The 27,190-nt window shown below is 49.1% G+C and overlaps 1 protein-coding gene across 2 annotated transcripts in view; it reads right to left on the reverse strand.

Moving 5' to 3' along the window:
* Positions 1–463: 463 nt before the first annotated feature.
* OXTR (oxytocin receptor) overlaps positions 464–27,190 on the reverse strand; it is a 30,276-nt gene continuing 3,549 nt past the window's right edge. For both annotated transcript variants that reach the window (XM_083155709.1, XM_083155710.1), the window contains one exon: positions 464–7,911. In XM_083155709.1, the coding sequence (XP_083011835.1) occupies positions 7,661–7,911 (251 nt within the window). In that variant the 3' untranslated portion in view covers positions 464–7,660. The remainder of the gene's footprint in view (positions 7,912–27,190) is intronic.

Here is a 27,190-nt window from a genome sequence, read left to right on the forward strand (position 1 = left end):
ACGCTGTTGAAGTCATTATTTTCCTCCGGTAGTCCTAAAACAACGTAGAGGAGACACCTCCCTGCCAGCCTGAGGAATCGCCAGATCCCCTGAGCTGGGGCAGGCTGGCGGTCAGGCGCTCCATTTGACAGGGATGCACGAGCGTGTGAGTCCCCGTCAGCGCGGCGGTGGGGAGAGGATTCCCTGCCCATCACCACTTCAGGGAGATTGCAGGGTTAGTGGGGGCTGCTGGCAGCAACAGTGGAGCTGCGGGGAGCCTGTGGAGGGTGGCGACGGGCCCTGACAGACCATTGTGCGTGAGCGTCTCGTGCACGCCCCCTTCTGTCGGATAGCAAACGGCGGCGGATAGCGATTCTATTGCCAGGAGCAACTCAAATGAAATCTGCTCCATCTGCGATCGACAAATCCGTATTATTGTCTCCGGACACACAAATGCCAACCACATAAATCATTACTCTTCTCTGGTTTTAAGGAACAAGATTTATTAAACATAGATGTATCTGGAATCTCAAGTTATGTACAGAACAGAAAAGAGAACTCTTCCATGAGATCAGTGTGCATGAGATAACTCCCATGTGCCCATTTTTGGTAGGTTGGTGCGGGCGGCATATCAATGTGATGGGTACTGCATACATCATTACATCACAGGGGTGTGTGGCCATGATTCTACCATTGATGGAGAAATCACATCATTAAGGCCCCACCCACTTCATTAAGGAAGTGGGTGGGGCCTTAATGTCAGGAGCTTGGGAGCGCTCCCCAACATTCGGGAGTCTCCCAGTCAACCCAGAGGCAGAATGAATGCCCAGCAGAAATCTGGATATCAATTCACTAGGACCCATAGTGATCTGGGAGGCATCAGGCACCTTGTACCTAATACCTCCGTGATATCATTATACCATTGTGAACTGAGACAAAATGGCAGCCTCCGGCGAGAGTAGGGGGCAGAGAGACTTATACGCTGATTAGACAGATTGCCTTGTACTAGTTCAGGGCTTCTCAAACTCGGTCCTCAGGACCCTACACAGGTCACGTTGTCCAGGTCACCCGGCAGGTGCACAGCTGCACTCATTACTCACTGACACATTTTAAAAGATCCACAGGTGGAGCTCATTATTTCACTTGTGATTCTGTGAGGAGACCTGAGAAACATGCACTGTGTGGGGTCCTGAGGACCGAGTTTGAGAATCTGTGTACTAGAGGGATAATGATGACAGATATTGCACTGGAATCAGGACGTGTGGTCCCCAAAGCTCGATGCTGGATATATAGATACAGAAGTTCTCATCGCTGAAATGAAATAGATTAATAGTACTCTTTTATATATTAATATATATCTATATACAATACATTCGTACGTACATATACAGGGAATGATATTCTGTGCAACAATAAACATTTGTGTGAGCGTCTCTTTCATAAGTGGAAGCTGTGTGGAGGAGCAGATAGACACTGCGATGAGGTGACATTGTGTATACGCGGTGACATTACCCTGTTACCTCTGCGCATCATTATTACAGACCCCATAGTGACCAGTCCACAGGAAAGAGAAAAACAGCCATAAACATAGATAACATTCATCTGTGCAGTCACTTTGTAGGATTCATCAATGACGGACTATTGTTTTACTGGCGACATCGCTGAGGCTTGAGACACAAGGTGGCTCGTGCCTCACTGGTGTGTTTCTTAATGTAATGTGTTTCCTCACAAACACCAGTTTCTATTGAATTGACAGCATACCGGTGTATTACTAGGCGGCTCAGTCCCCGATATGGAGGCCTCACCTGTGTGTGTGTGAATGCTGTTACCATGGTGACATTATTTGAGTTTATGACCCTTTGCTTGATGTATTGAGTGGCGAGAGCAGTTGGGCAGACATGTTTGTGAGGCCCTGATACTCCCGCTCCCATCCTGACAGTCCCTTGGTGTTTCCCAATGTGCCTCATTGATTCCCGAACCAGGTGGCAAAACTTAAATCCAGGCTCTCCGTGACTGCGGTATGCAGGATTATCGGATATAAGGCTCGGTCTGCTGAGGAAACAATGGCCAAGGCTGTGCAGAACACAGACATCTATGGCATGTTCAAACTGTGGCCCTCCAGCTGTTCTGACACTACACATCCCAGCATGCCTTGTCAAAGTTTTAGCATTCCCTAATAGCAAAGGTGTGGCAAAGAATGATGGGACTTGTAGTTGGACAACAGCTAGAGGAGCATAGTTTGGACATAACTGCTCTATGTTGTCTCATCCTGCAATGGGGAACGAGGGAAGAGGCATCAACAAATTGACACCCCCACCACAACCACCATGACTGTCTAATGCAGTGGTTCTCAAAGTTGATCCTCAGGACCCCACACAGTGCACGTTTTCCAGGTCACAGGTGCACTCATTACTGACTGACACATTTTAAATGATCCACAGGTGGAGCCAATTATTTCACTTGACTCTGGGAGGAGAACTACAAAACATGCACTGTGTGGGATCCTGAAGACTGAGTTTGAGAACCTGTGGTCTAATGTGATCATGTTTGGCACTGCATCCTAACCCCAGAAAAACAAGCTGCGTCTTCTGCTGGGCTTGGTTAGCCATGCCGGGCACAGTCCGCCAGTCCTATTGTGTGACACAGTGATTAATGCAACATTGCCCATCAGTAACAATTACACGCACCATTAATATAACATTCATAAGCCTGTTTCTTATTAGCAGCCCGTTAATATTGCTATGGGGTAACTTGGACGTGTAGTGCATTCTTATTAATGTGCAAAAATTATAAACAAACAGATTTTGTGTTTTTTTTTATACCATTTGCCGATTGAGTAGTAATTAATATTAATAATAAAGGTGCAATTCTACGCAAAAATGTGTTTTCTCCTTTCGCCATAAATCACTGTCTGTACGAAGAAACACCCGGTCGTTAATCTTTTCTTAGAGGTTTGACTGAAGCTATTATTAATAATTATTTAAGTGCCATGCAATTACTGGTAACATGACAAATTCTGTAATAAGCAGACAGAATGTGGAATAGTTACAGCATGAGACACAACCTGACCCCCCCCCCCCCTGTCTCCGCCTCCTCTGTCATCACATGACCACAAAGGAGCTTCCTGACTGATTGGCTCAGCAGCTACACGCTTCTGCTGTTTTTTTTTTACAAACAGAACGTCCAATCATTTTATAATGCTGTAAATTACAATTGCGCCGGAAATGACTCATCTTCTAGTGACAATTACGCTATGTGTGACTGACGTCCATTAATTCAATTGATCCATTACTTTATTTCCCGTAATAAAAAAAAATAAACGAAGGCGGTATAATTATTTTACGTGGCTAATTCAGCTTATAATTTCATAACGAGACAAAGATCTTACAGAAGCCTCACCGCTCTGCGGTTAAAGGCATGAATGCAGCGGTGGCTCGCGCCTCGCCCGTCTGCGCCAATTAGGATTTGTTCCTCCTAGGGAAAGCCTTAATCTTACCTTCTCTGTCACACCATTTACCTAGGGCAGGATTGTGTATCAGGCGCGGCGTGCTGGTAGCCAGAGGCGGCGGAGGATGAAAGCAGCCTCATTCCCTACCCAGCATGCACCTCAATCTTATTTCCTTTCATCGCCACAGAATAAAAGAACGGAGGGTAGAGGGGTAAAAAAAAGCGACTGAAGCAAGGTAAACTGCGGTGAGGAGATAGCGGTTATTTCCTGTTCTCCTAAACTCTTAGGAAAGTGCAACATCCCCCTGAAGCCGCGCCAAGGCCCCCCCCTCCCCCCCCCCCTTCATCGCGCAGGGTTCACAGGCTCAGCTGCCTGATTGGTTGGAGGTATGGATTTAACAGATAAAAGGGGCAGATGTACTAAGCCTTGAAAAGTGATAAGTGGATGGAGATAAAGTGGTCTATTTACTAAGCATTGTAGAGAGATAAAGTGGTGGGAGATAAAGCACCAGCCAATTAGCTCCTAACTGCCATGTTTCTAATGGCAGTTAGGAAGTGACTGGCCGGTGTTTAATCTACATCCACTTTAACTCCATGGAAGTAAATAGAACCCACAATACCAACCAAGCAGCTCCTAACTGTAATTTTTCATACACATCCTTTGACATGGCAGTTAAGAGCTGTCTGTAGGTACTCTCTTTATCACTTTCCACTTTATCTCTCTCAGAGGCTTAGTGCATAGACCTCTTTAAAACAGAAAAGGTGCTAAGCTGAACTAGACTAATTTTTCTCTGGATTTCCTTCATTACCAAAAGACGCGGCTGCCCAGGTACTAAAACCTCAGCGCCATTCCGAGGTGACACCTGGTGTCATTGCCTGTTATATATTGCATGTATATAGACAATCCACACAGAGATACCAGATGGCATAATGATACTAGTGTACAGTGGCGGATTCAGTGAGGGGGGATACTTGTGTAGGTGAGATATGTGAGTGATGCAGTGGTGCAAGTATGGCGGTACGGGGTGGTACGGCGTACCACTAAAACATATGGTTGCCGGTACCCTGTACCGCCATAACAAATTACCCCGACGCTTACCGCGCATGCGCGGCCCAGTCGGTGCATGAGGAGGCGCATAACACCTCGGCTTTCTCGTCTGCCCGCGCCTCTGCCTGGAGTTTGCGGAGGGAGCCGGGGACTCTCATGAGTGGCCGGCCAAGGAGGAGTGGGTGGAGGCCGGTCGGAGCCATCGGACTGCTGCATGCCGGGGGACGGGGAGAACCAGGAGCTCTGATGGGGGAGGCACTGACCGGGGACCCGCTGCACCGGCTGCTGCTGGAAAGGCCATGCAGGTAATGGCCCAGCCGCTTATGGGGTTATAGAGAGAGGCGGGACATGCTGGGATCTGTAGTTCCTGACAGAATGTGGAATCTCCTAGGGGCCCCTGTGGAACTACAGATCCCAGCATGTCCTGTCAGTTGATGCCTGGCTTCCTTACAGCGACAAGCTGCTGTCATGTCCCATCTGGCATTTGCATGCTAGCCCTGGCAGAGCATGTAACCCTTGGCAGAGGGCATGCAACCCCTGGGCCCTGGCACAGAGAATGCAACCCCTGGCATACAGCATGCAGTCCCTGGCAGAAAGCATGAGACCCCTGGTGGAGAGCATGCAATCCCTGGCATCGAGCATGAAACATTAAAACCCCTGGCATTGAGCATGAAACCCATAGCAATGAGCATGTAGGTAAGCGGCACTTATGTGGCATATTATGTAGTGAGCATTACAGAGTGTGTTATTATATGTAATGAGCATTACAGTGCATGGCATAATGTGTAATGGGCATTATGATGCTTGGTATATAACGTGTAATAGGCATTACAGTGCGTGGCATAATGTGTAATGGGCATTACGGTCAGGGCCGTCTTTTCGTATGGGCTTAATGGGCACTTGCCCAGGGGCCCAAGGTGTAGAAGGGCCCTATCATGATAGCTGAGGATGCCCTTTTTCCAGGGATACCAGAATTTTGAAGATCGGCATTGGGGAACTGGAGATATCCAACTTCAAAGCAGCAGTCCAGATCTGACCTATTAATTACACTTCCCAGTCATATCTCTCAGGTTCTCTCTGACTTAGAGTTTTTCTGAGAGCATATTCCAAAAGCTGGGACTCTCTCCTTTCTGTTGACACTAGCATCTTGTCTCTATCATGCCTAGAGCATGAGATATCAGCCTTCCAGAAGCCAGTCCCTGCTCCAGCTCCAAACGTCAGATGTACAATTTTATATTTTTGCCAATGGATTGCGCTGGCTCCTGATCTCTGATCCCCAAGTTCCCAGCACCTCCTGAAAATTGGGACTCTAGGTTTTTATACTATTGAAGGCTAAGAAATCTATTTCCAGATAATGGCGATATCTGCAGTCAAACAAGCTGCCCTTCTACCAGAAAATGACGAATATTAAGCCCACTCCATTATCCAACCCTCCTCTGCGTATCAAACACCCCCTACCTCCCTGGAAGTCATTTACAAGGGACCCTTCATTCAGCTCAGTGCCCCCTCCCACACGTTTGTGTTCACCCTCCCACCACCTGTGCAGTAAAGGAGTAATTAGCAGAAGTTACTGCTCCAGGTCCTAAATGTGGAATGGAAGATAGAGCACCCCTTGCCACCCGTGGGACATCAAAGCTGCTGCTGATAGCACCCCCCACCCCTAGGAGGGGAGAATGGGTAAGGGCCCCAGTGCATTTCTTTGCCTAGGGGCCCACACTGCTGTTAAGACGGCCCTGATTACGGTGTTTGGTATAATGTGTAATGAGCATTACAGTGCATGGCATAATGTGTAATGGGCATTATGATGTTTGGTATATAACGTGTAATGGGCATTACAGTGCGTGGTATAATGTGTAATAGGCATTACGGTGTTTGGTATAATGTGTAATGGGCATCACAGTGTTTGGTATATAATGTGTAACGGACATTACAGTGCGTGGTATTATATGTAATAGGTATTGCGGTGTGTGGCATAATGTGTAATGGGCATTATGATGCTTGGTATATAACGTGTAATAGGCATTACAGTGCGTGGCATAATGTGTAATGGGCATTACGGTGTTTGGTATAATGTGTAATGAGCATTACAGTGCATGGCATAATGTGTAATGGGCATTATGATGTTTGGTATATAACGTGTAATGGGCATTACAGTGCGTGGTATAATGTGTAATAGGCATTACGGTGTTTGGTATAATGTGTAATGGGCATCACAGTGTTTGGTATATAATGTGTAATGGGCATTACAGTGCGTGGTATTATATGTAATAGGTATTGCAGTGTGTGGCATAATGTGTAATGGGCATTACGATGTGTGGCATAATGTGTAATGGGCATTATGGGTAATATGTATTGGGTGTGTGACATGTAACAGACAGTACTGTGTAGATTTTTGCCGTGGGCCTTCGGCGTGCAATACCCCTATTTATGGTTTGTCTGGCTCCTACACTTTGATCCGGCCCCTACATTTTGTGTGCAACGCACAAGCCCAAACAGAAATGTCATTGTGTTCTAAAGTTTTGTCATGTAGCCACTCCCCCTCATGTCACATGGCCACGCCTTGACCACGCCCAATTTTCCTTGCGCAGTACCACTAAGAATCTTTCTCTACTTGCACCACTGATGTATTACAGACATTTTTGTGTAATAATAAGTACAGGTGAATCTCTACAGTGACTTATGGGGTGCTTAGGTCCTCACATACCCCAAACTAGTCCCTAAGGGGGTAGATGTTTCAGACCTCCTAAAGACATTGCCCATAGCAACCAATCAGCTACTACCTAGCATTTATCAAGTACACTCCCTAATTGGTTGCTATGGGCAACTTCTCCACTCATCTTCCCCCTAACCTGAAAAGTTCTTCTTCATTGTGCAAAACCGAGGATTGTCCATCTCCAGGCCACAGGTTTCCATATTAAGGTAGTCTGTAGCAATCCGTCCCCGTCATTAGAACTGTACCTGTCGGTCACACACAAAATGGCTGCCTCCACTGTGCGTAGGTGACAGCTACCCTATAAGGTGCATTATATTACTTCCCTCCTAATAGACACAGCGTCTTGGAGCCAAGAAGGAAATGAAGACAGGGCTGGTAGTCCGCTGCTTAGCTCAGGGCCCACAAGGCCTTCTCCACTGTCCCGCTGTGTTACCCCATCCTGCATGGCCGGGGGCCTTCTGGCCGGGGTGCCCTCACGCCATAGACGGCTGAGTGATGCTCTTCTGGCTGGAGCTCTTCCGGCTGAGGACGAAGGTTGAGGAGTTGCTCTTTCTGCTGGCGCTCAGATCGCTCCCCTGCTGCCTGGACTTCAGGTAACGCGCGGAGCAGCAGAGGAGGCGCTGCAGGAGATCGTGGAAGAGGTGGCCGGTGAACAGCATGTAGATCCACGGGTTACAGCAGCTGTTCAGACTCCCCAGGAGCATGGCGATGACAAACAGCGACGCTGAGGGAACAAGGAGAGGACATTATGAAGCAGCTTCCTTTAGCATGGAACAGTTTGAAAAGTGACAGTTAGGAGCTGACTGACTGGAGCACCATTTATCATACCATTATCGATGTATGTATGTGATAAGGGAGGAGAAGTGATGAAGTGCCCGGTACTTTATCACCGGCCAATCAGCTCCTGACAAGGCTGGGTTTAAAAAGGGACAGTTAGGAGCTGATTGGCAGGTGACACTTTATCACTGTCTTATCACTGCTTCATACATCTACCCCACAGTTATATCACTTGTTATTGTTATTAGTCTAGCAATCTCCCTCATGTCACCTAGCCCACATTACACTGTTACATCATAGTTACCTCCCTCCTGCATTCTACAGGAGACTCCCTGACATAGCAGCAATCTCCCTCTCTCTCTCATTAGTCTAGCAATCTCCCTCATGTCACCTAGCCCACATTACACTGTTACATCATAGTTACCTCCCCATCTGCATTCTGCAGGAGACTCCCTGACATAGCAGCAATCTCTCTCTCTCTCCCTCATTAGTCTAGCAATCTCCCTCATGTCAGCTAGCCCACATTACACTGTTACATCATAGTTACCTCCCCTCCTGCATTCTACAGGAGACTCCCTGACATAGCAGCAATCTCCCTCTCTCCCTCATTAGTCTAGCAATCTCCCTCATGTCACCTAGCCCACATTACACTGTTACATCATAGTTACCTCCCCTCCTGCATTCTGGAGGAGACTCCCTGACATAGCAGCAATCTCCATCTCTCCCTCATTAGTCTAGCAATCTCCCTCATGTCACCTAGCCCACATTACACTGTTACATCATAGTTACCTCCCATCCTGCATTCTGCAGGAGACTCTCTGACATAGCAGCAATCTCCATCTCTCCCTCATTAGTCTAGCAATCTCCCTCATGTCACCTAGCCCACATTACACTGTTACATCATAGTTACCTCCCCTCCTGCATTCTACAGGAGACTCCCTGACATAGCAGCAATCTCCCTCTCTCCCTCATTAGTCTAGCAATCTCCCTCATGTCACCTAGCCCACATTACACTGTTACATCATAGTTACCTCCCTGCCTGCATTCTGCAGGAGACTCCCTGACATAGCAGCAATCTCCCTTTCTCCCTCATTAGTCTAGCAATCTCCCTCATGTCACCTAGCCCACATTACACTGTTACATCATAGTTACCTCCCTGCCTGCATTCTGCAGGAGACTCCCTGACATAGCAGCAATCTCCCTTTCTCCCTCATAAGTCTAGCAATCTCCCTCATGTCACCTAGCCCACATTACACTGTTACATCATAGTTACCTCCCCATCTGCATTCTGCAGGAGACTCCCTGAAATAGCAGCAATCTCTCTCTCTCCCTCATTAGTCTAGCAATCTCCCTCATGTCACCTAGCCCACATTACACTGTTACATCATAGTTACCTCCCCTCCTGCATTCTGGAGGAGACTCCCTGACATAGCAGCAATCTCTCTCTCTCCCTCATTAGTCTAGCAATCTCCCTCATGTCAGCTAGCCCACATTACACTGTTACTTTTTTTTTTTTTGGGGGGGGGGGGGGGGAGTGAGAGATAGATACATTTACATTGAATCATCAGCACCATTTCCCAGCACGTTACCAAGTATAGTAGCTCTTACTAACTGCTTTGGGGCTCATCTACATTTGGATATAAGTCATTTTAGAAGATTCCTCTCAGATGTAGCAGTACACACCCACGCTTCTAGGTGCCACGTTCACAATCTCTTTTCACAATCTCTCCATATGTGGAACTAGACACGTCCTTTGGATGGAGCATGACACGCCCCTCAATGGGGCGCTTTGCAAAATTCTATTACCAACTATAATCTCCCTGAAACTCGTTTTCAAAAGTAGGCAAGTATGTCTCACCCTATTACATTTCACCCAAGATCAGCATTCTCATTAGTTTCTACACCTGAGGTTCCCGATCATCGTCCTCCTGGGTACCCAGACGACTGCAATAAATTCCGCAGTTCGGCAGAGGAAGGTTGGTGTTCTTTGCATAATTCTGTAATGTTTGGGACCTACCCAATGAGGTCTCCGGATGTGGTGGGTAGGCGCAAACTTCTCTGACAAAATGATGCAAGGAATCTAAATAAAGCTGTGTACACACGGGGGCGATAGGGGCTGATATCACTGGAATATGGTCGCTGGCGATGGGAGTGTGCCCCGGCGATAAATTGTCAGGTGCGCGCTCCCGTTTTCAGCCCCATTCTTATCGCTGGTCGCAGGAGCTTGCCCCTGCGACCAGCTGATTACCTCTGCGGCTCCCCCGGCAGAGGTTCCTTCTCATCAGCGACCATCTCTGGTCTAATGAAATAATTTCCTCCTCTCTTATATGTACACGGTGGGCTTCTGTTATTCCAGGACATGTGTTGGCAGTAGATAGGGGCAATATAACAGATTAGGGGGTACGTGTGCAGGTCCTGCGCAGACTAGGGTGACCAACTCATCCCTTTAATCCGGGACACATATTAATTACACAGGTTCTGTGGCAGTTTAAAACCAGGTGAAAGCCAGCCACAGAACCTGTGTAATTAATATGTGTCCCGGATTAAAGGGATGAGTTGGTCACCCTACCGCAGACCCCTCCTCTCTGGCACTGAACTAGACTCTACTGTGCCTGTTTTGGTCTCCGGAATCATGGCCCCTGTGTGCAAATTACGGGGAAATTGGTCATTCCCCATATGCTCTGCAGTTCGGGCCGACACAGGACTCTGTGGAGGAAGTTACAGTTATGTGGGTGCACGGCGAGCGGTGCGGGGGCATTACACACTCTGCACCTGGTACGGATACGCCAATGACTGTATTGAGTAAAGTATTTTAGGAATTTCCCATTTGGTTTCTCATTTCCCAGCCTACGAGCCCCAACGTTTCTCTGAGCTGATTGCATTTTCCTCTTCTAAAATTCACGGTGTCTGTAGCTCCTGTATGTAACGTTTTACCAACAGTCACAAGTTACTGTGTTGTGATCGGTATTCCCCAAATGCCTGCTCACCTGTACATGAGGTACTGTATTATATAAGCTCCACTGTGGGACTGATTCAGCCCGGTGCGCTAGGCTGCATATGTTCCCAGCCTAACGACCAGGTAAACGCCACCCACATGCCTGGGCTTTCTAGTGCCCCAGCCCCCTCCCCGCCCAAATTCCTCCCACCATGGTGTGAAACTCACCAAAGGCGTTCAGTAAGGGGGGTTGCACATGCGCAACGAGTGGGTGTAAATTCGTCCCACAACGAGCGGGACTGAATCACCCTCTTAGTAAATTTACCCCCATGTCTTAATAATTGTTGTGACTCAGGGCCATGATTCTGAATTTGGGCTGAAGCAAAGTTCCTTTCTCTAACCCTACTGTGACCCCAACACTGTGGTACATGAGGGCAGGAGTTCAAGGTCATTCAGGGGACTTGAACTCCCACCCTCATGTACCACAGACAGACATAATACTAGTATCTATTTGCTCCTGGATACGAAGCCTGGTAACACTAGTTACATGAAGCTAGGTGTAATGGCCAGGGTACAGGCATTGCAGCTGGGCAGATGTGTGACGGTAGCGGACAGCTTCTCACTGACTGACCAGCAATGCAGAGGTGGCGGTGGGTCCACAATGAACTGTGTAAACCAGTAACGCCCCAATCTCTCTCTCTCTGAGATAAAAGGTTGTCCCGAGTAACCTCTCCGTCTCCATGGTGACAGCACGCCATCAGACCGGAAATCCATTGACATGCGGCCCAGAGCTGGGGACACTAATGCAACATTTTCTTCTGTCTGGTGTTACAGGGTTGCCTACCTGACCCTCTCCATGTGGGAGAAAATGCTCTGTTCCTGCACTTCCGTGGTAATGTATGATTGTCATCACCTGTGGGGAGCTGGGTAATTGATAACAAAGGTTTCGCCACAGTATATCCTCCAACATGACCCATAGGAGTGTATTTAATGCCGCAGCGAGCGGCCAGCGAGGGGGTTAAACAGCTAGGATTGCAGAAAACCAGCGATCCTCGCTGTTTAACCCCTGCGCCGGCCGCTCGCTCTATTCAACGTTCCAGGGAACTCCTCGCCGTCACAGGACGGCGAGAATTTCCCAAAACAGCGAGACCCGCGGCTAGTGCAGGAAACTCGCTGTATTTAGCCGCGAGTCTCGCTGGTTCAGGAGCCGCAAACGCCGATTTCCCCTCGCTCAAAAAATGGAGCGAGGGGAAATTGGCTTATGAGGGGGCTGCGTTGAATACTGACAGGGTGAGTGGTGACAGCGAGCAGCAGGAAGCTCTGCTCGCTGTCACCACTCGCCCACAGCATTGAATACCTGCCATTGTATTGGGCTTCCCTGGTAATGTATGGTTACCGTCACCTGTGGTGACACCTTTCTTATCAGTTACCCAGCTCCCCACAGGTGATGGCAATCGGGAAGCCCAGGAACAGAGCATTTTCTCCCTGAAGGAGAGGGTCAGGTAGGCAAGCCTGCGGTATTATAATTATTATTAGTGAACAATATAAGGAGCCAGTGTGGGCTTATATTACTAAGGTGCTCCATGGCACCCCCAAAATGGCAAGAAAATGGGGGATGCTGTGCAGATTTCTGTGGTAATATTTGATCATTTGAAGAACTTAGGGAGTCTCTACTGTAACTGGTGGAAAGTAACTGTAAGTACTTCATCAATGAGATGTAGTTCCTGTACTAACCTGTAGATGGCAGAGTACTACTGCAAGATTGCTGCACATAATCATTCCTAGTACACCAGCCAGGAGTACAACTACAGGTAGGTACTCATTATCCAATTATTGGGCCAACTAGGTGATTCATCGCGCCCTACGGGCGCTCTTCACACCGTCGTAAGGGGCTGCGCCCCCTTAATTTGTGAATATTTGTATATGAGAAAGATGGTTAGAATTGTATGAAAGATGGCCTGTATTGCAACTTGAGTTATAGGTGAAATGTGTTAAATAGAGAGCATATGATGTGGAAGGGGGTGTGTATTGTTATGTTTAATTAAAAAGCGGTTACAGAGTAAGATGTACATTGATAGTGTGGATGGTACAGTGACATTTGTGGGTGTGGGGGGGGGCTGTGTGTGCATGTTGTTTAGGTGTGTGTGTGCAATAGTATCGTAGGGTATTTCTGAGTCAGCGGCTCCCCACTGGCGGAGGTCACGACACAGGAAAACAGGAGGCTGGGTAGTGATAGGGGTGTGTGGGCATAAGGGGGACTAAAGAGGAGGGTGGGAGATACTGTGCAGCTTCTGCCAGTGGGTGAGGGTCCAGCGTGGCAGAACAGGAGTACAGGATGGTGGCCCTTAGTCAGTGTCTCCTCCTATTGGGTGGGAGTTCGGGTGCATAAGAGCAGGAGGCTGGGCTATGAGGCATGATAGGGGCATGTGGGCAAAACAGCGTCAGCGACTCCTCAGTGGTGGAAGTTACGGTTCAGGAGAGCAGGAAGTTGGGCAGTGATAGGGTGTGTGAGTATACAGGGGACTAAAGAGGGGCTTAGGGGTGCCGTGAATTTCGGGAGGGGCGCGGGAGAGGGCGGGGGTCCGCAAAGCGTGGGAGGGGCGTGAATTGCTCGAGGGGGGTTGCGAATCGCGGGAGGGGGGGTGCGCGGGGGGTCCGTGAATTGCGGGAGGGGGGGCACGGGGCGCGATGAATCACCTAGTTGGTTATATATTCTTGTAGAAGGATGGTAGGATGTTGCTGTCATTCAGAATGCATTTACATAAACAGTAATAGTAGCAGTAAAAGGTCTGACTTAAAACACCTACAGTAAAACAGAACAGGTGTTATATATTATACAAAGAATTGGTTGATGATGTGTAGGTTGACGTGCACATAGTTCATAGTTGTCACTGGAAAAAAATCGCCACAAGAAAAAATCAACACAGAAAGGTCAACACATGTAAATTTTGACATAAGTGTGGCACTTCATCGGTGTCCATGTCGACACATGAGAATGAATATGAAAACATTCAAAAAAAGAAAAATAAATCTTCAAAAACTCATGTCAACCTTTTTCATTGTCGTCCATAGCCGTGCCAGTGTTTTGCATGTGCCATTTAATCCTGGGGTTGCCGTGAATCGCGCGCGGGGGTGGGTGGGGGGGGGGGGAGGTGAGGGGTGTCCGCGAATCACGGGAGGAGGGGTCGTGGGTGGATGCCGTGAATTGCGGGAGGGGGGGTCGCGGGGGGGGGGTGTGGGTGCCGCGAATCGTGGGAGGGGGGGCGCGGGGGGTCCGTGAATTGCGGGAGGGGGGGGGCATGGGGCGCAATGAATCACCTAGTTGGTTATATATATATGCAGTGAATCGCGGGAGGGTGGGTCGCGGGGGCGGGGGTTGCCGCAATGACAGGAGGGGGGGTCAGGGGTGGGGAATCGCGATAGGGGGGGTCGTGGGGGGCACCGTGAACCGCGGGAGGGGGGGATCGGGGGGTTGCCGCGAATCGTGGGAGGGGGGGTCGCAGGGTGCCGCGAATCGCAGGAGGGGGGGGTGTCACAGGGTGGGGCTGCGAATCGCGGGAGTCACCGGGGGTGCCGCGAATTGCGGGGGGTGTGCTGCAAATCGCGGGAGGGGGGTCGCCGGGGGTGCCGCGAATCGCCACAAGAAAAAATCAACACAGAAAGGTCAACACATGTAAATGTTGACATAAGTGTGGCACTTCATTGGTGTCCATGTCGACACATGAGAATGAATATGAAAACATTGAAAAAGTGAAAAATAAATCTTGTCAACCTTTTTCATTGTCGACCATAGTCATGTCAGTGTTTTGCATTTGCCATTTAATCGTGGGGATGCCGTGAATGGGGGGGGGGGGGGGATGGAGGGAGGTGCATACCTCCCAACATGACCCTCTCTAGGAGGGACACATTGCTCTGTTTCTGGACTTTCTTCTTAATTTATGGATTACCATCACCTGTGCTTAAACACCTTTGTTATCAATTACCCTGTTTAAAACAGGTGATGACAATCATAAATTAAGATGGAAGTCCACAAACAGAGCATTCTGTCCCTCCTGGAGAGGGTCATGTTGGGAGGTATGGAGGTGTAGGGCGCTCACCTGGTGTGTCTGGTGAGTAGCTGTGTCTTTGCTGTGTAACATGGAGAGGCAGAGGGTGTCTGGCACTGTCTGTGGGCTCACTGGGCTGGTTCTCTGTCATGTGAGTCAGAGGCTCCACCCAGCGTTACAGCTCCAGACATACTTTGAGTGACAGATGTAGCCAAATATATAAGAGATTAGCTGATCGGCCGGATAATAATATACAGGTGTGACATTGACAAAAGGTTGTCAGGAAAAGATCGACACGAGCTCCCAAGTTTTTGTGTCAATGTCGACAAAATCCAACCGTCTACATGCTCTTTGCCCATCAGCGCACACATATTCTGCAGTACTTTACAGAGTATAAAGGCCATTCACATCAGTCCCTGCCCCAGTGAGCTTACAATCTATATTCATGTACACACACACACGTGCCAATTAGTGTTATTTGCCAAAAGCCATTAACCCACCGGTAGGTTTCTGGAGGGTGGGAGGAAACTAGACCACCCTGAGAAAACACCATGGCAACACTGAGAAAACACCATGGCAACACTGAGAAAACACCATGGCAACATTGGGGATACAGACAAACTCCACACAGATTATGCCTTGGTTGGAGCTTGTTTCTTTCTAATCTATTTATATGGAATGTTTCCATCCCCAACAGTCCAATCTAATATATCATTGGATGACTGGGGTATTTATACCATACTGAGTGGACTGCTATATTCTGGTAGAGGATACCGGATGTCGGTGCCAAGCGTAAGTGGAAGAGGAAGGATAAAAATAAATGACACTTACTTAAACACAGAGAAGGCAAAAAATAAACATTCACTTAATGAAAAACAAACTTAAAAATAGTAGAATGTGTGAGAAAGCGATACTCATGTTTGACCAGAAGAGGGCGCTGCCACCTTAACTCACTTTCCCCTTAGGATAGTTGTCCAACCATAGAAAGATGTATCTGCTCCTGAGGGTTCCCAGACTGGCACAATGACAGGGGTGATAAGCAGAACAATGCCTGGAGATGGCTGGAAGTGGCTGGGATCTGATAACAAAGGAGCGATAAGATGTAGAAGGCACAGTGCCAGAGGGGTTGGTACAACGGTGCCCCTAGTACGTCTGCCCATAGCAATATCTGTGTGGGAGCCATGTCCCATGCCAGACAGGGGGGTTCATCATTAATCACACAGACATTCTGCACAGGCATGCTAGGGAATGCTCCTCAGGGGCCGCATTGGACCACCCAAAGGGCCACAATGATCTTAATATTAGTAATTATTAGTAAACAAGATGCCAATTTGTAATAAGCAGCATTGTACACAAGACACTAACAACACTGGCAATAAGACATTGCAGGAGCAATGGGTGGAGCCTTGGAGGGCCACACGCGGCCCCAGTGGTGCCTGTTGACATCAGGGAATGAATTGTGGGTTGGATGGGGGAGGGGTGGAATACTGGGAGGGTGCAGTCAGGTTGGCACAACAGGGTGCGTGGTATCGGCATAGGGGCAGGCGAGGTGTGGTGGCGCCATGCAATGCCCAGATTGCTAGGGAGGGGCTATGATGACACGGCTGGGTGCGGATCGTGACATTGCCCGCCCAATTTTCTATCAGCTGATGGCAGCAGGGGTAAGTGGGCAGTAACCAGGGGGTGCTGTAGGGGTAAGTGGGCAGTAACCAGGGGGTGCTGTAGCGGTAAGTGGGCAGTAACAAGGGGGTGGTGTCGCGGTAAGTTGGCAGTAACAAGGGGGTGCTGTCGCTGTAAGTTGGCAGTAACAAGGGGGTGCTGTCGCGGTAAGTTGGCAGTAACAAGGGGGTGCTGTCGCGGTAAGTTGGCAGTAACAAGGGGGTGCTGTCGCGGTAAGTTGGCAGTAACAAGGCGGTGCTGTCGCGGTAAGTGGGCAGTAACAAGGGGGTGCTGTAGCGGTAAGTGGGCAGTAACAAGTGAGGGTACTTGTGTATTTTGGCGGCGCCCATCGCATCGCATACCATAAGGCATACGATGGTATGGGATGCGTCGCGATATCGCGCAATATTGTACAATGCCATACAATTTTAAAATTGTATGACATTGTATATGGCATACAATGCGATGCAATGCGATTAAACATTGTATAAGCACCCGCGAGGGGCGGCGGTACGCATCCTCCGACCTTTTCATACCCCCACTATCCACGTCGGCGTGGAGTTGAGAATAGAAAGTGTGGCGAGCGCAGCGAGCCCCGCGAGGGGACGCGGATACCTGTGAAGGCCGCGAGGGGACTCCGATACCTGTGAAGGTATCCGCGGCCCCTCGCTGCGCTCGCCACACTTTATATTCTCAACTCCACGCCGACGTGGATAGTGGGGGTATGAAAAGGTCGGAGGACGCGTACCGCCGCCCCTCGCGGGCTCGCTGCGCTCGCAACGCTTCGGGTTCACGTTTATAGTGGGGGGTGGCGTGGGGGTGCATTTAACATTGTAAGCACCCATTACGGTGCTTAAAAGCACCCTTTAGGGTGCTTATACAATCTTTCATCGTATAGGGGGCAAAAATCGCGTCGAATCGCATCGCATGCCATCGGGTGCATGGCATGCGATGCGATTAAAACATCGCGCAATGGAAATCGGGGGCGCCGCTATAATACACAAGTACCCAAGTGGGTGCTGTGAGGGTAAGTGGGCAGTATCAAGTGGGTGCTGTAGCGGTAAGTGGGCAGTAACAAGGGGGTGCTGTCGCGGTAAGTGGACAGTAACCTGGAAAACATGCACTGTGTGGGGTCCTGAGGACTGCGGTTGAGAACCACTGATGTCCATTCCTGGGAGACTTGCCTACTTTTCTGGGTCAGCGGGCGTGCCACCCAATATTTTATAAGTCACCCAGAGATTTATCTAACCCTTGTAGGGGAGATGTATCTTACCACTGAGTGAGAGATAAAGGCAACCAATCAGCTTCAAAGTGTCAACGCAAAGCCTGTGCCAGATAAATGACAGAAGCTGATTGGCTTGATACCTTTCCCCCACAGTCCTGCGCTGCTCAGTGGGAGCTGTTATCTGTAGTGGGAGCTGAGGACCCCACTCTGACACACAGACACCATTTGGCATAGAGCAGACATACCAGGCTGCCCTGGTGTGATACGGCTGGTCCCCGCCAGTCTCCTCCCGGGCTCCTGGAGACGAGGAATGTGATTTGGGTGCAGGTTATATACACTGCCTGCATTATGGGAGCTGACTGCAGGGGTGGCGTCGGAGGGGTTACTGCCTGCCGCATGCGGTACGTCCTACTGAGACATTTGCTGGGTACTAGAACATGGAGCCACAAGGGCTGCCGGGAAACCTCATCTCTTTATCTTTAGAAGTTGGGGGCTAAGCATTCGCTCCCCTCCAATCCCAGGGTGCCCCAGCAACCCCCTCCCCAATCTTCCATGCTGCATGCAGGCATACCAAATAACCCCCCCCCCAATCCTCCATGCTGCATGCAGGCGCACCACAACTCCCCCCAATCCTCCATGCAGGCGATGCATACAGACTGCAGTGCGGGAGTCTTCTCATGGTCCCTGGTGCTTCCAGGGGGGTGATATAGGAGAGTGCGCAAACATTTCTCATCTCTGTGTGACATTTCCTCCTCTGTGCCTCTGACACTGAGCGATCACATCCCCCATAGCGAATCCCCCACCGCTACAGGCTGGCAATCCATCATCCAGGTGACACAGCATAGAGGGAATCAACCTATCACCATGAACTACCCAAATATATAAAGTTTCCTTGTAGCTATGACATCAATGTGCTTATGGTATTATACAAGTCTCCTGTCCAACCATTAGTCAGCAGTAGCGGCAGTTGGGCCTCACAGCTTTGTAGCAGTAGTGATGGGCGGCCTCACAGCTCTGCAGCAGTAGTGACGGCCGGCCTCACAGCTTTGCAGCAGTAGTGACAGGCAGCCTAAGAGCTTTGTAGCAGTATCGGCAGTCAACAATCTGCCTTCACAGTTGTGCTGCAACCTTGCAGCAGTAAGGGCAGTCTGGCCTCACAGCTTTGCAGCAGAAACGGCACTCTGGCCTCACAGCTCTGCAGCAGAAACGGCACTCTGGCCTCACAGCTTTGCAGCAGAAACGGCACTCTGGCCTCACAGCTTTGCAGCAGAAATGGCACTCTGGCCTCACAGCTTTGCAGCAGAAATGGCACTCTGGCCTCATAGCTTTGCAGCAGAAATGGCACTCTGGCCTCATAGCTTTGCAGCAGAAATGGCACTCTGGCCTCACAGCTCTGCAGCAGAAATGGCACTCTGGCCTCACAGCTTTGCAGCAGAAATGGCACCTTGGCCTCACAGCTTTGCAGCAGAAACGGCACTCTGGCCTCACAGCTTTGCAGCAGAAACGGCACCCTGGCCTCACAGCTTTGCAGCAGAAACGGCACTCTGGCCTCACAGCTTTGCAGCAAAAACGGTACTCTGGCCTCACAGCTCTGCAGCAGAAATGGCACTCTGGCCTCACAGCTTTGCAGCAATTTTTGGTCTGATCCCATTGGCAAGAGAACATCACTTTTGTAATTCAACAGCAACATTTTACATCACTAAGATCCAGATGTATCAAGCTTCAAAGGTGATAAAATGGATTGGAGTGATAAACAAACAGCCAATCAGCTCTGACCTGTCATTTTTCAAACCCAGCCTGTCTCATGACAGGTAGGAGCTGATTGGCTGGCTGTTTGTCACTCTCCATTTAATCACTTTTTGAAGCTCGATACATCTGGCCCTAAGGCATGTGGTGCGATGGTGATATCGCTTGTTCTCAACACTACCCATTGGCTGCCTCCTCGCTGTGATGTCACACCATCCTGTTACAGCCCTGCAGGATGTTGTGACATCGCTATGAAGAGGCAGGGCTGGGAGGAGCTGAGCACACGCAGAGTATACCTCCCAACTGGCATGATTTCATTGGCACAGTCCCGCTTCTGGCGCACCACTGTTCTGTGACACCACAGGTCATCTGCATTGTGCCGGTAGAGGGTCAGAGTGCTGGGAAAACAACGACACATGATATTCAGTCACCCCTGAAAACATATGAACCAGGCATGCATGACCTTGTACCTCATGAAAATCCCAACATATCAAATACATACAAATACAGGTGTCACAGGTCAGCAACGGTGACACCACAGAGACCCCGTGCCCTGGGGGCAGGTATAGCAAGGTATAGCTCTTCTCCTGGGCATAGGATATAGGAGCCAGGATCACAGACAGCATACAGCAATATACCATCTAATTATAGCCTTACTAGCTCTCCCTCTTATGCAGCAGCAGGATCATGTAGTCAGAATTCAAGCAGAAGTGCAGGTGTCATAAACTGGAACTGGTCATATTGGGAGAAACAAATAATAAACTATAACCCACCACAACCACTTCCACTGGGGCCCTGAGACTTAATCCTTCCCTGTTTACTGAAACATTACCCCTGCGTTCTAGAATCTCAGGGGGGGGCGGGGGGGGGGGGGGGGGGCGAGGACAGCATGTGCAGACCATCTCCCCCAGTCAGATCAGCGGCTTTCACAATATCCCTGACTGACTCCTATCCTCTAAGTGGCTCAATTTCAGAAAGCAGATTTCATTTCCAGACCCCGGATCTTCACCTCTCGCTCTGAAGCGGCAATCAGACACCACAGCTGTTATAAATGGGCAGCAGATCTCACCACCCGCGGAGCCCGTGCTTCTTAGCTGCCCTTCATGGACAGTTGCTCAGGAAGTCATCGAGCTGCTGGCGTATCCAGCCTCTCCTGCTGAGGGTACAGGCGCGTGCTCTTATATTCAGCTCTGCCTGATCTTGGAATAAGGACAACCATATTTACTAAACCTTGGAGAGACACAAAGTCAAGAGAGAGATAAAGTACCAACCCGCTCCTAACCATTTTCAAAAGTAGCCTATAACATGGCAGATAGCAGTTTGGCCGGTACTTTACCTCTCTATCCCAGCGTGGAGAGTGTTCCAGTGGAGAGAGATAAAGTACCATCCAATCAGCGTCTAACTGTGTTGGAAAAAATGACAGTTAGGAATTGGCTGGGGGGGGGTGTACTTTATCTCAGGATGAAGGGGGGGGGTGTATTGTAAGTCTGCAAGCAGGACCCTCCCTCCTCTGTCTGTTATTTCCCAGTGTAGTTATTACTGATCCAATGGAATATGCTGTGAATAACTGGCATCGCCCGGCTGTCCCAATCATACTGGTCTGGTGCGGCAAGGGTTAACTATCCCCTTTACCAGGATAGTGTCCCCTTTCCCTGCAACCTCATCCCTCTCTGCCAGGCCCTACACTGGCTCCCATACCCAGACAGATGGTTTCAAGCTTCTTACCTATAAATAGGCTTTGCCATCATATCCCTATAATCCAGGACACCTACTGCATGATTTACACAGGTTCTGTGGATGAGACGCAGGCTGCAATATCCGGTCACAGAACCTTAGTAAATCAGAGAGTGTTCTGGGATACAGGGATATTCTGGCAACAGTACCTATTAAGCTGCCATCCAATCCTCTTGCCCCCTACATCTGTAATCTCACCACTCTCCCACCCACCTACTATATCTTCCCATTTCCACCTCCAGGACTGCCATCCGCGCTGCTCCTTACCACTGGAACTCTCTCCCTAACCTACTCTCCACTTCTCTCCAAAGCTTCAACTGGGCTTTAAAAGAAAACCTGTATTTCTTAAGTCCTCCAGCTCTCCTCCTAACCCAACAGTATTGTCCATGCACAAGTTGTAAGCTCACATGAGCAAGAACCTCTTCCCTCGTAAACTCTTCCTTTCCTCCCCTTTCGGGAGTTAATATTGCCATGAGCACCCCTGCGCCCGACTTCTGGGGTATGGGTTTATGTCAGTGTCAGTTGCAGGGCTGGGGCTGCAGCACAGTCCATCTGGCCTCTCTATTTGAATTTTGAACCCCACCTCTGGATCCGCCACTGTGTGTCATGTACTGTTATAGGCACTTTGGCCCATATTTTAAGGTTGGGAAGAAGTTCACCTACTTCTGTGATTATGTGCAACTCTGAATACCTCCAAAAAGGATGCGTTACACACAGTGCCCACTGAGCGTTCCTGGGCGGTGACTGGGAATGGCTAGTGGTGCAGGCATAAGTGGTTAGTTTAGGGGGCGGGGTTATAGGACTGTCATGGGCGTTCCAATGCCCTGGGCCATATGCATAAACTCACAGATGGGTAACCCCTGAGCATTTGGAAGCAATCGCCCTGAAGCCCGGATAACATTATCACAGATGTCGGTAGCCCCTTCTATGCCCAGGATGCAGGGTGTTTGCGCCCCCTGTGGGCTGACTAGTAAATCTACTTACACTGATAGAGTCAGGGCAAACTGATTTTCCTAAGTGCAGAACGCAGAGATGAAATACAACCTGAGACATTTCTAATCCTCCGAGAGACTCGTTACTCTGAGCTGAGACCTTTCTGACGTCGCGTCTCTGTTATGTATTTTTAGAAGCAGAAGGAAAGGTGCAGGCAGGACGGCAGATTATACAGTGATAGCGGAGTTTAATCAGATTTATGGCATTATTATCTCTGTCGTTACACCCAGAATAGAGAACATTTCCGGCTGTTTTGAATACTAAGCGTTTTTTTTGTAAGTCGCAGCAATCCTGTTCCCCAATGTTTGGCTGGACGTAGTCTATACCTGCCTACTGTATGGCAGACGGCGCATTTCACCAACTTCCGGAGTTCAGCCTCTCCCGTCTGTTATCTACGATATAGTGGCAGCACTGAGGCACGAGGTACTAAAGGGAGGTGACTCTCAGAAAACCAGAGTAGGCAACCATTTTTCTTCTGCCAGTCCCTGGAGCACTACAATTCCCATCATGCCTTCTCTACTGATTCATATTATATTTATATGTCTAGTGTATGTGTGTCGCCAAAACACTGCCATCTGTTGGCAGCCAGTGAAACTACATCTCTTTCTCTCTCTCACATTAGCTACCTTGCTAGCTTTCGAAGCATTTGCTTCAAGCTGGCTTACTAGTAACTATATACGTTTTTGGACTGCGCAATTGTGTCCCGAGAAGAATCTGTAAACTTTGCAGCAGAGTAGAAATTCTGTGGGAGCGGTGAACTGCGTGGTTCCACAGAATGCTTTTGAGGTGCCTTTTGGAATTAAGGAGCTATCGATGGGGTTAGGGATGCCAATCCCAGAGCATTTTTTAAATACCGGGAATCGGGATTGAAAAATGCTCAATCCCGGGATCCCGGGATTGGTATCCCTACTTGGGAGCTAGGTGCAGACAAGCATTATAGGCACATCCACACGCCATTTTTGGGGAGGAAAATCACTGGGCATAAAAAAAACCACCCCCCTCTCTCCCACATTGCATTACTTTGAGAGGGGCAGGTGGCAGCAGAATGGAAGCAGTCTGCTGGTGTGACAGTTGATAAAGCTGTCCCTAGAGACAGCGAAACGCGTTGGTGACCAGGTTGGACCAATTGTGGACTTTACTTTTTCACCTGCTGAAATACTCTGGGAACCTACAACCACCAATTCATCTGTTTGGAGTGATTCTATTCCCTTGTCACAGAGCACTTTACTAATTGGAGCCTCCCCGCACAAAGTCCGGCTTGGGGTTAAACGATCAAGGCCCACCTGCACCTTTGGAGCATTTATCCCGTCTCCCACTGCACCAATCGCACTTTAGAGAGGATCCCTACAAGCAACATTTCCTTAATTGGACCGGGACACCTCCAGCGACCTCTTTTGGGATTACAATTGGGACAAAAAAATTGGACTCCAGTGCCCTCCATTAACAGGTTGTCTACCAGAGCAGGTTATATTCTCCACACATCTATTGGTCCACTTGCTGTTTTTATTTAATACTATTGGCATCTTTTATTTTTACTTTTACTGTATGTTATGTATGATTAAATATTTTTTTATTGTTATTGAGATTACTCACTCATTAAAATTTGAGAGCGCTGCAACAACCCCCTCCTTTCTCTTTTACTTTGAGAGGGGCAGGTGGCAGCAGAATGGAAGCAGGCTGCTGGTGTGACGCGCTGGTATGTCACTGGACTGTGCAGCCGGGAGAGTTGGGCGGCGAGCGGGTTCAGGCTGCAGCGCTACACCTCCAATGTCACAACTTGCTCGCTGCCTGACCTCTCCCGGCCACACACAGTCTCTGGTCACGGCAGGGAGTCTCTGGTCACAGCGGTGAAGAGCCTGCGGTAGTAGGGAGCGGCGGTGTGGGGGCCTGTTCAGTTGGCTGCACAGTGTGACGCGCAGCGTGACCTCTGACCACATCACGCTGCGCGTCTGAGCTGTGCATCGGGGACAGAACGAAGCAGCTGGGCACTGTCACTACTCGTCGCCAGCAGTGTTCTTGGTATATGTCTCATTCAGATCTGATCGCAGGGCACATTTGAACTCAAAATGGACAAAACCATGCCGCACTGCAGGTGGGGCAGATGTAACATGTGCGGAGAGAGTTAGATTTGGGTGAGTTATTTTGTTTCTGTGCAGGGTAAATACTGACTGCTTTTTTTAACACTGCATATTAAGATTTCAGTTTGAACACACCCCACCCAAATGTAACTATCTACGCACCTGTTACATCTGCCCCACCTGCAGCGCAGCATGGTTTTGTCCATTTTGAGAACAAATTTGTCCTGCGATCATGTCTGAATTAGGCTCTCCATCCCTATTCTGTCTCTGCGTGATGTGCCGGTGAGGTCACCTCTGTAACGCCAGGCTCCTAATCCCACCGTGCTGGGCCAACACCTCCTTACCGGGGCCCAGCAGCTGTGCATTAATGACCGGCAACATCGGCTCGTTACTCTACGGGTCAGCGCTGAGGTGTGACGGACAGCGAGGGGCTCCAATCAGTGGGGATATCTGGCACAGAACAGTCAGTTACAAAGCCAGCAGTCATTGGAAGGGCACCAGCCCGCCCCCCACCCCACCAGTGATGTCATTGTGCACAGACAGAGAGACAGGGCTGGGAGAGAACTAACACTAGTATGGGTCATTGGCTAACAGTGTCTATGTCGGCAGTCAATAGGGTGACCACTATTAGTCAACAGTCACATGATGTGGCAAAAGGTTGACATGAAAAATGGTCGACATGAGCTTTCAGTTTTTTGGTGTCTATGCCAACATATGTACACATATACATCGTATAAGTGTACCGCGGGCCCCTCGTGCTTCGGGCGCGGTACCCCGCTGTGCTCGGCAAGCTATTGTATTCTCCATCTATGCCCAATAGGATGAACAAGTCGGTAAAAAAAAAAAAAATCATGGAAAATTCACGTCGGTCGTTTTCAATGTTGACCTTTTTCAAATCGACCTTTTGTTGACCTTTTTCATGAGTTTTGACTGTCAACAAATAGCTTTGACCTTCTAACTGTCGACCTAATGTCGGCATATTGTATATTCCCTTCTGCGACGGGTTGTGATAAATTACACAAGAAAACCCTCAAATCTGCATTGGTCCTTCTGTAGCATTGGATGGATATTGTTACTGCTCAATACATCATAACAACCAATCAGTAATTAGCATTTATCGGCTCCTGTAAGGTACACAGTGTAAGCAAATGTCTGATTGGTTGAAGTTGTTAGTGTAGAACATGACAAACATTCTGTGATTCTCAGTACGGCGGACTGGGCATTATGGGTGGCACCTGGGGGCACACAATGAAGAGAACTGTTCTGTGGTGTGTTGTGGACACATGCAAACTGGGCGAATCTCCTGCATATAGCGTGGGTAGGTGCCAGCCCCAATGGCGGGCTCTGCCACTGTGAGAGGACATCGTCGTTAGCAGAGGGGAGGAGTTTGTGTAAACAAAGGCAATCCTGCAACGCAGACATGGGCACAAAGGTGGGCATCGTATTAAGCGGCAGTAATGCTGACCACTGTGCACATGTGAACATGTCGTTCAGTCAGGATATCCCTGGAAATCATGCAAACGGCCATATATACTTAGGATCCCCAAGATGCTGCTGCACCCCCTCATTTCTGACTGACAAGTGGTAGATATAGGTTTATATGGGGGGCAGCTATGCTGTTGGATATTACCAAGCATTACCGAGCTCAGCCAGGCCGCTAATGCCATCGTGGCCTGTGGATTACGCTACCACGGATACTTTCGGAGAGGGATCTTCAGGATCCCTCCTGCTACTCTGTCACACAATGGCAGATGCTGATCCTGCCAGTGTCTGCTTCCAGCCCTTCACCTGGACAGACTCTTATCGGAGCCCAAATAGATTCCCAATCACTCACCATCGGAGGATTTTCCCAGTGTGCGCAGTCTGTGCGTAGCCCAGGACCTACTCTGACTGGGTTGGGATCGTTTGATCTACAGCAAGTTGGTCGACACCGTTAGGTCGACATGGTTCTAGGTTGACATGGTTCTAGGTCAACATGGGATAAGGTCGACATGGGTTCAGCTCGACACAAGCATTAGGTCGACATTGTCTAGGTCGACAGTCAAAAGGTCGACATGGGGTTTTTCACATTTTTTTTACCCGAATGTTGACACAGTATCCAGAGACACAGGTTTCCAGTGCACCACATCCCCTCGCATCGCTTGCTGTGCTCCCATGCTTCGGGCACACTATTTTATTCTCCCACCTCGCCCTAGTGGATGGTAGGGCATGAAATACCGCCTGTCGGCACATGTGGGCTCAAAAAACAGTAAAAAACCCCATGTTGACATTTTGATTGTCAACCTAGACAATGTCGAACTAAACCCATGTTGACCTTGACCCATGTCAACTTAAAACCATGACGACCTATCCCAATGTCGACCTAACGGTGTCAACATAATGATTGTCGACCAACTTGCTGTAGACCCAATGACCGTATCCCCTCTGACTGTACGATAGAATCAGACTGATCAAGGCCAGTGCTGACATCACACGCTATTCCAGAATACACCGGGGCACGCCTGCGCTTTCACTGATACTCCTAGTAAACAGCCCGTTGTCACCGGCAAATGCTGGCTGCTGTCAATCAATTGTGAACATCCAACAAGAAGGACATTGGATTTGTCCGCAGAATGGTCTACAATCCAAATTCAATGTCTGAAACCCATTATTCTATTACTTGGTACCACATAATGGGGCAGATGTATTAAGCCTTAACAAGAGATAAATTCAAGTGTGATAAGGAGAGATAAACACCCAGACAATCAGCTCCTTACTGACTTTCTTCAGCCTGTAACATGGCAGTTAGCAGGTGATTGGCTGGACGTTTA

The sequence above is a fragment of the Crinia signifera genome, chromosome 8, assembly GCF_055691185.1.
Source record: "Crinia signifera chromosome 8, ASM5569118v1, whole genome shotgun sequence".
Classification (NCBI taxonomy): Eukaryota; Metazoa; Chordata; class Amphibia; order Anura; family Myobatrachidae; genus Crinia; species Crinia signifera.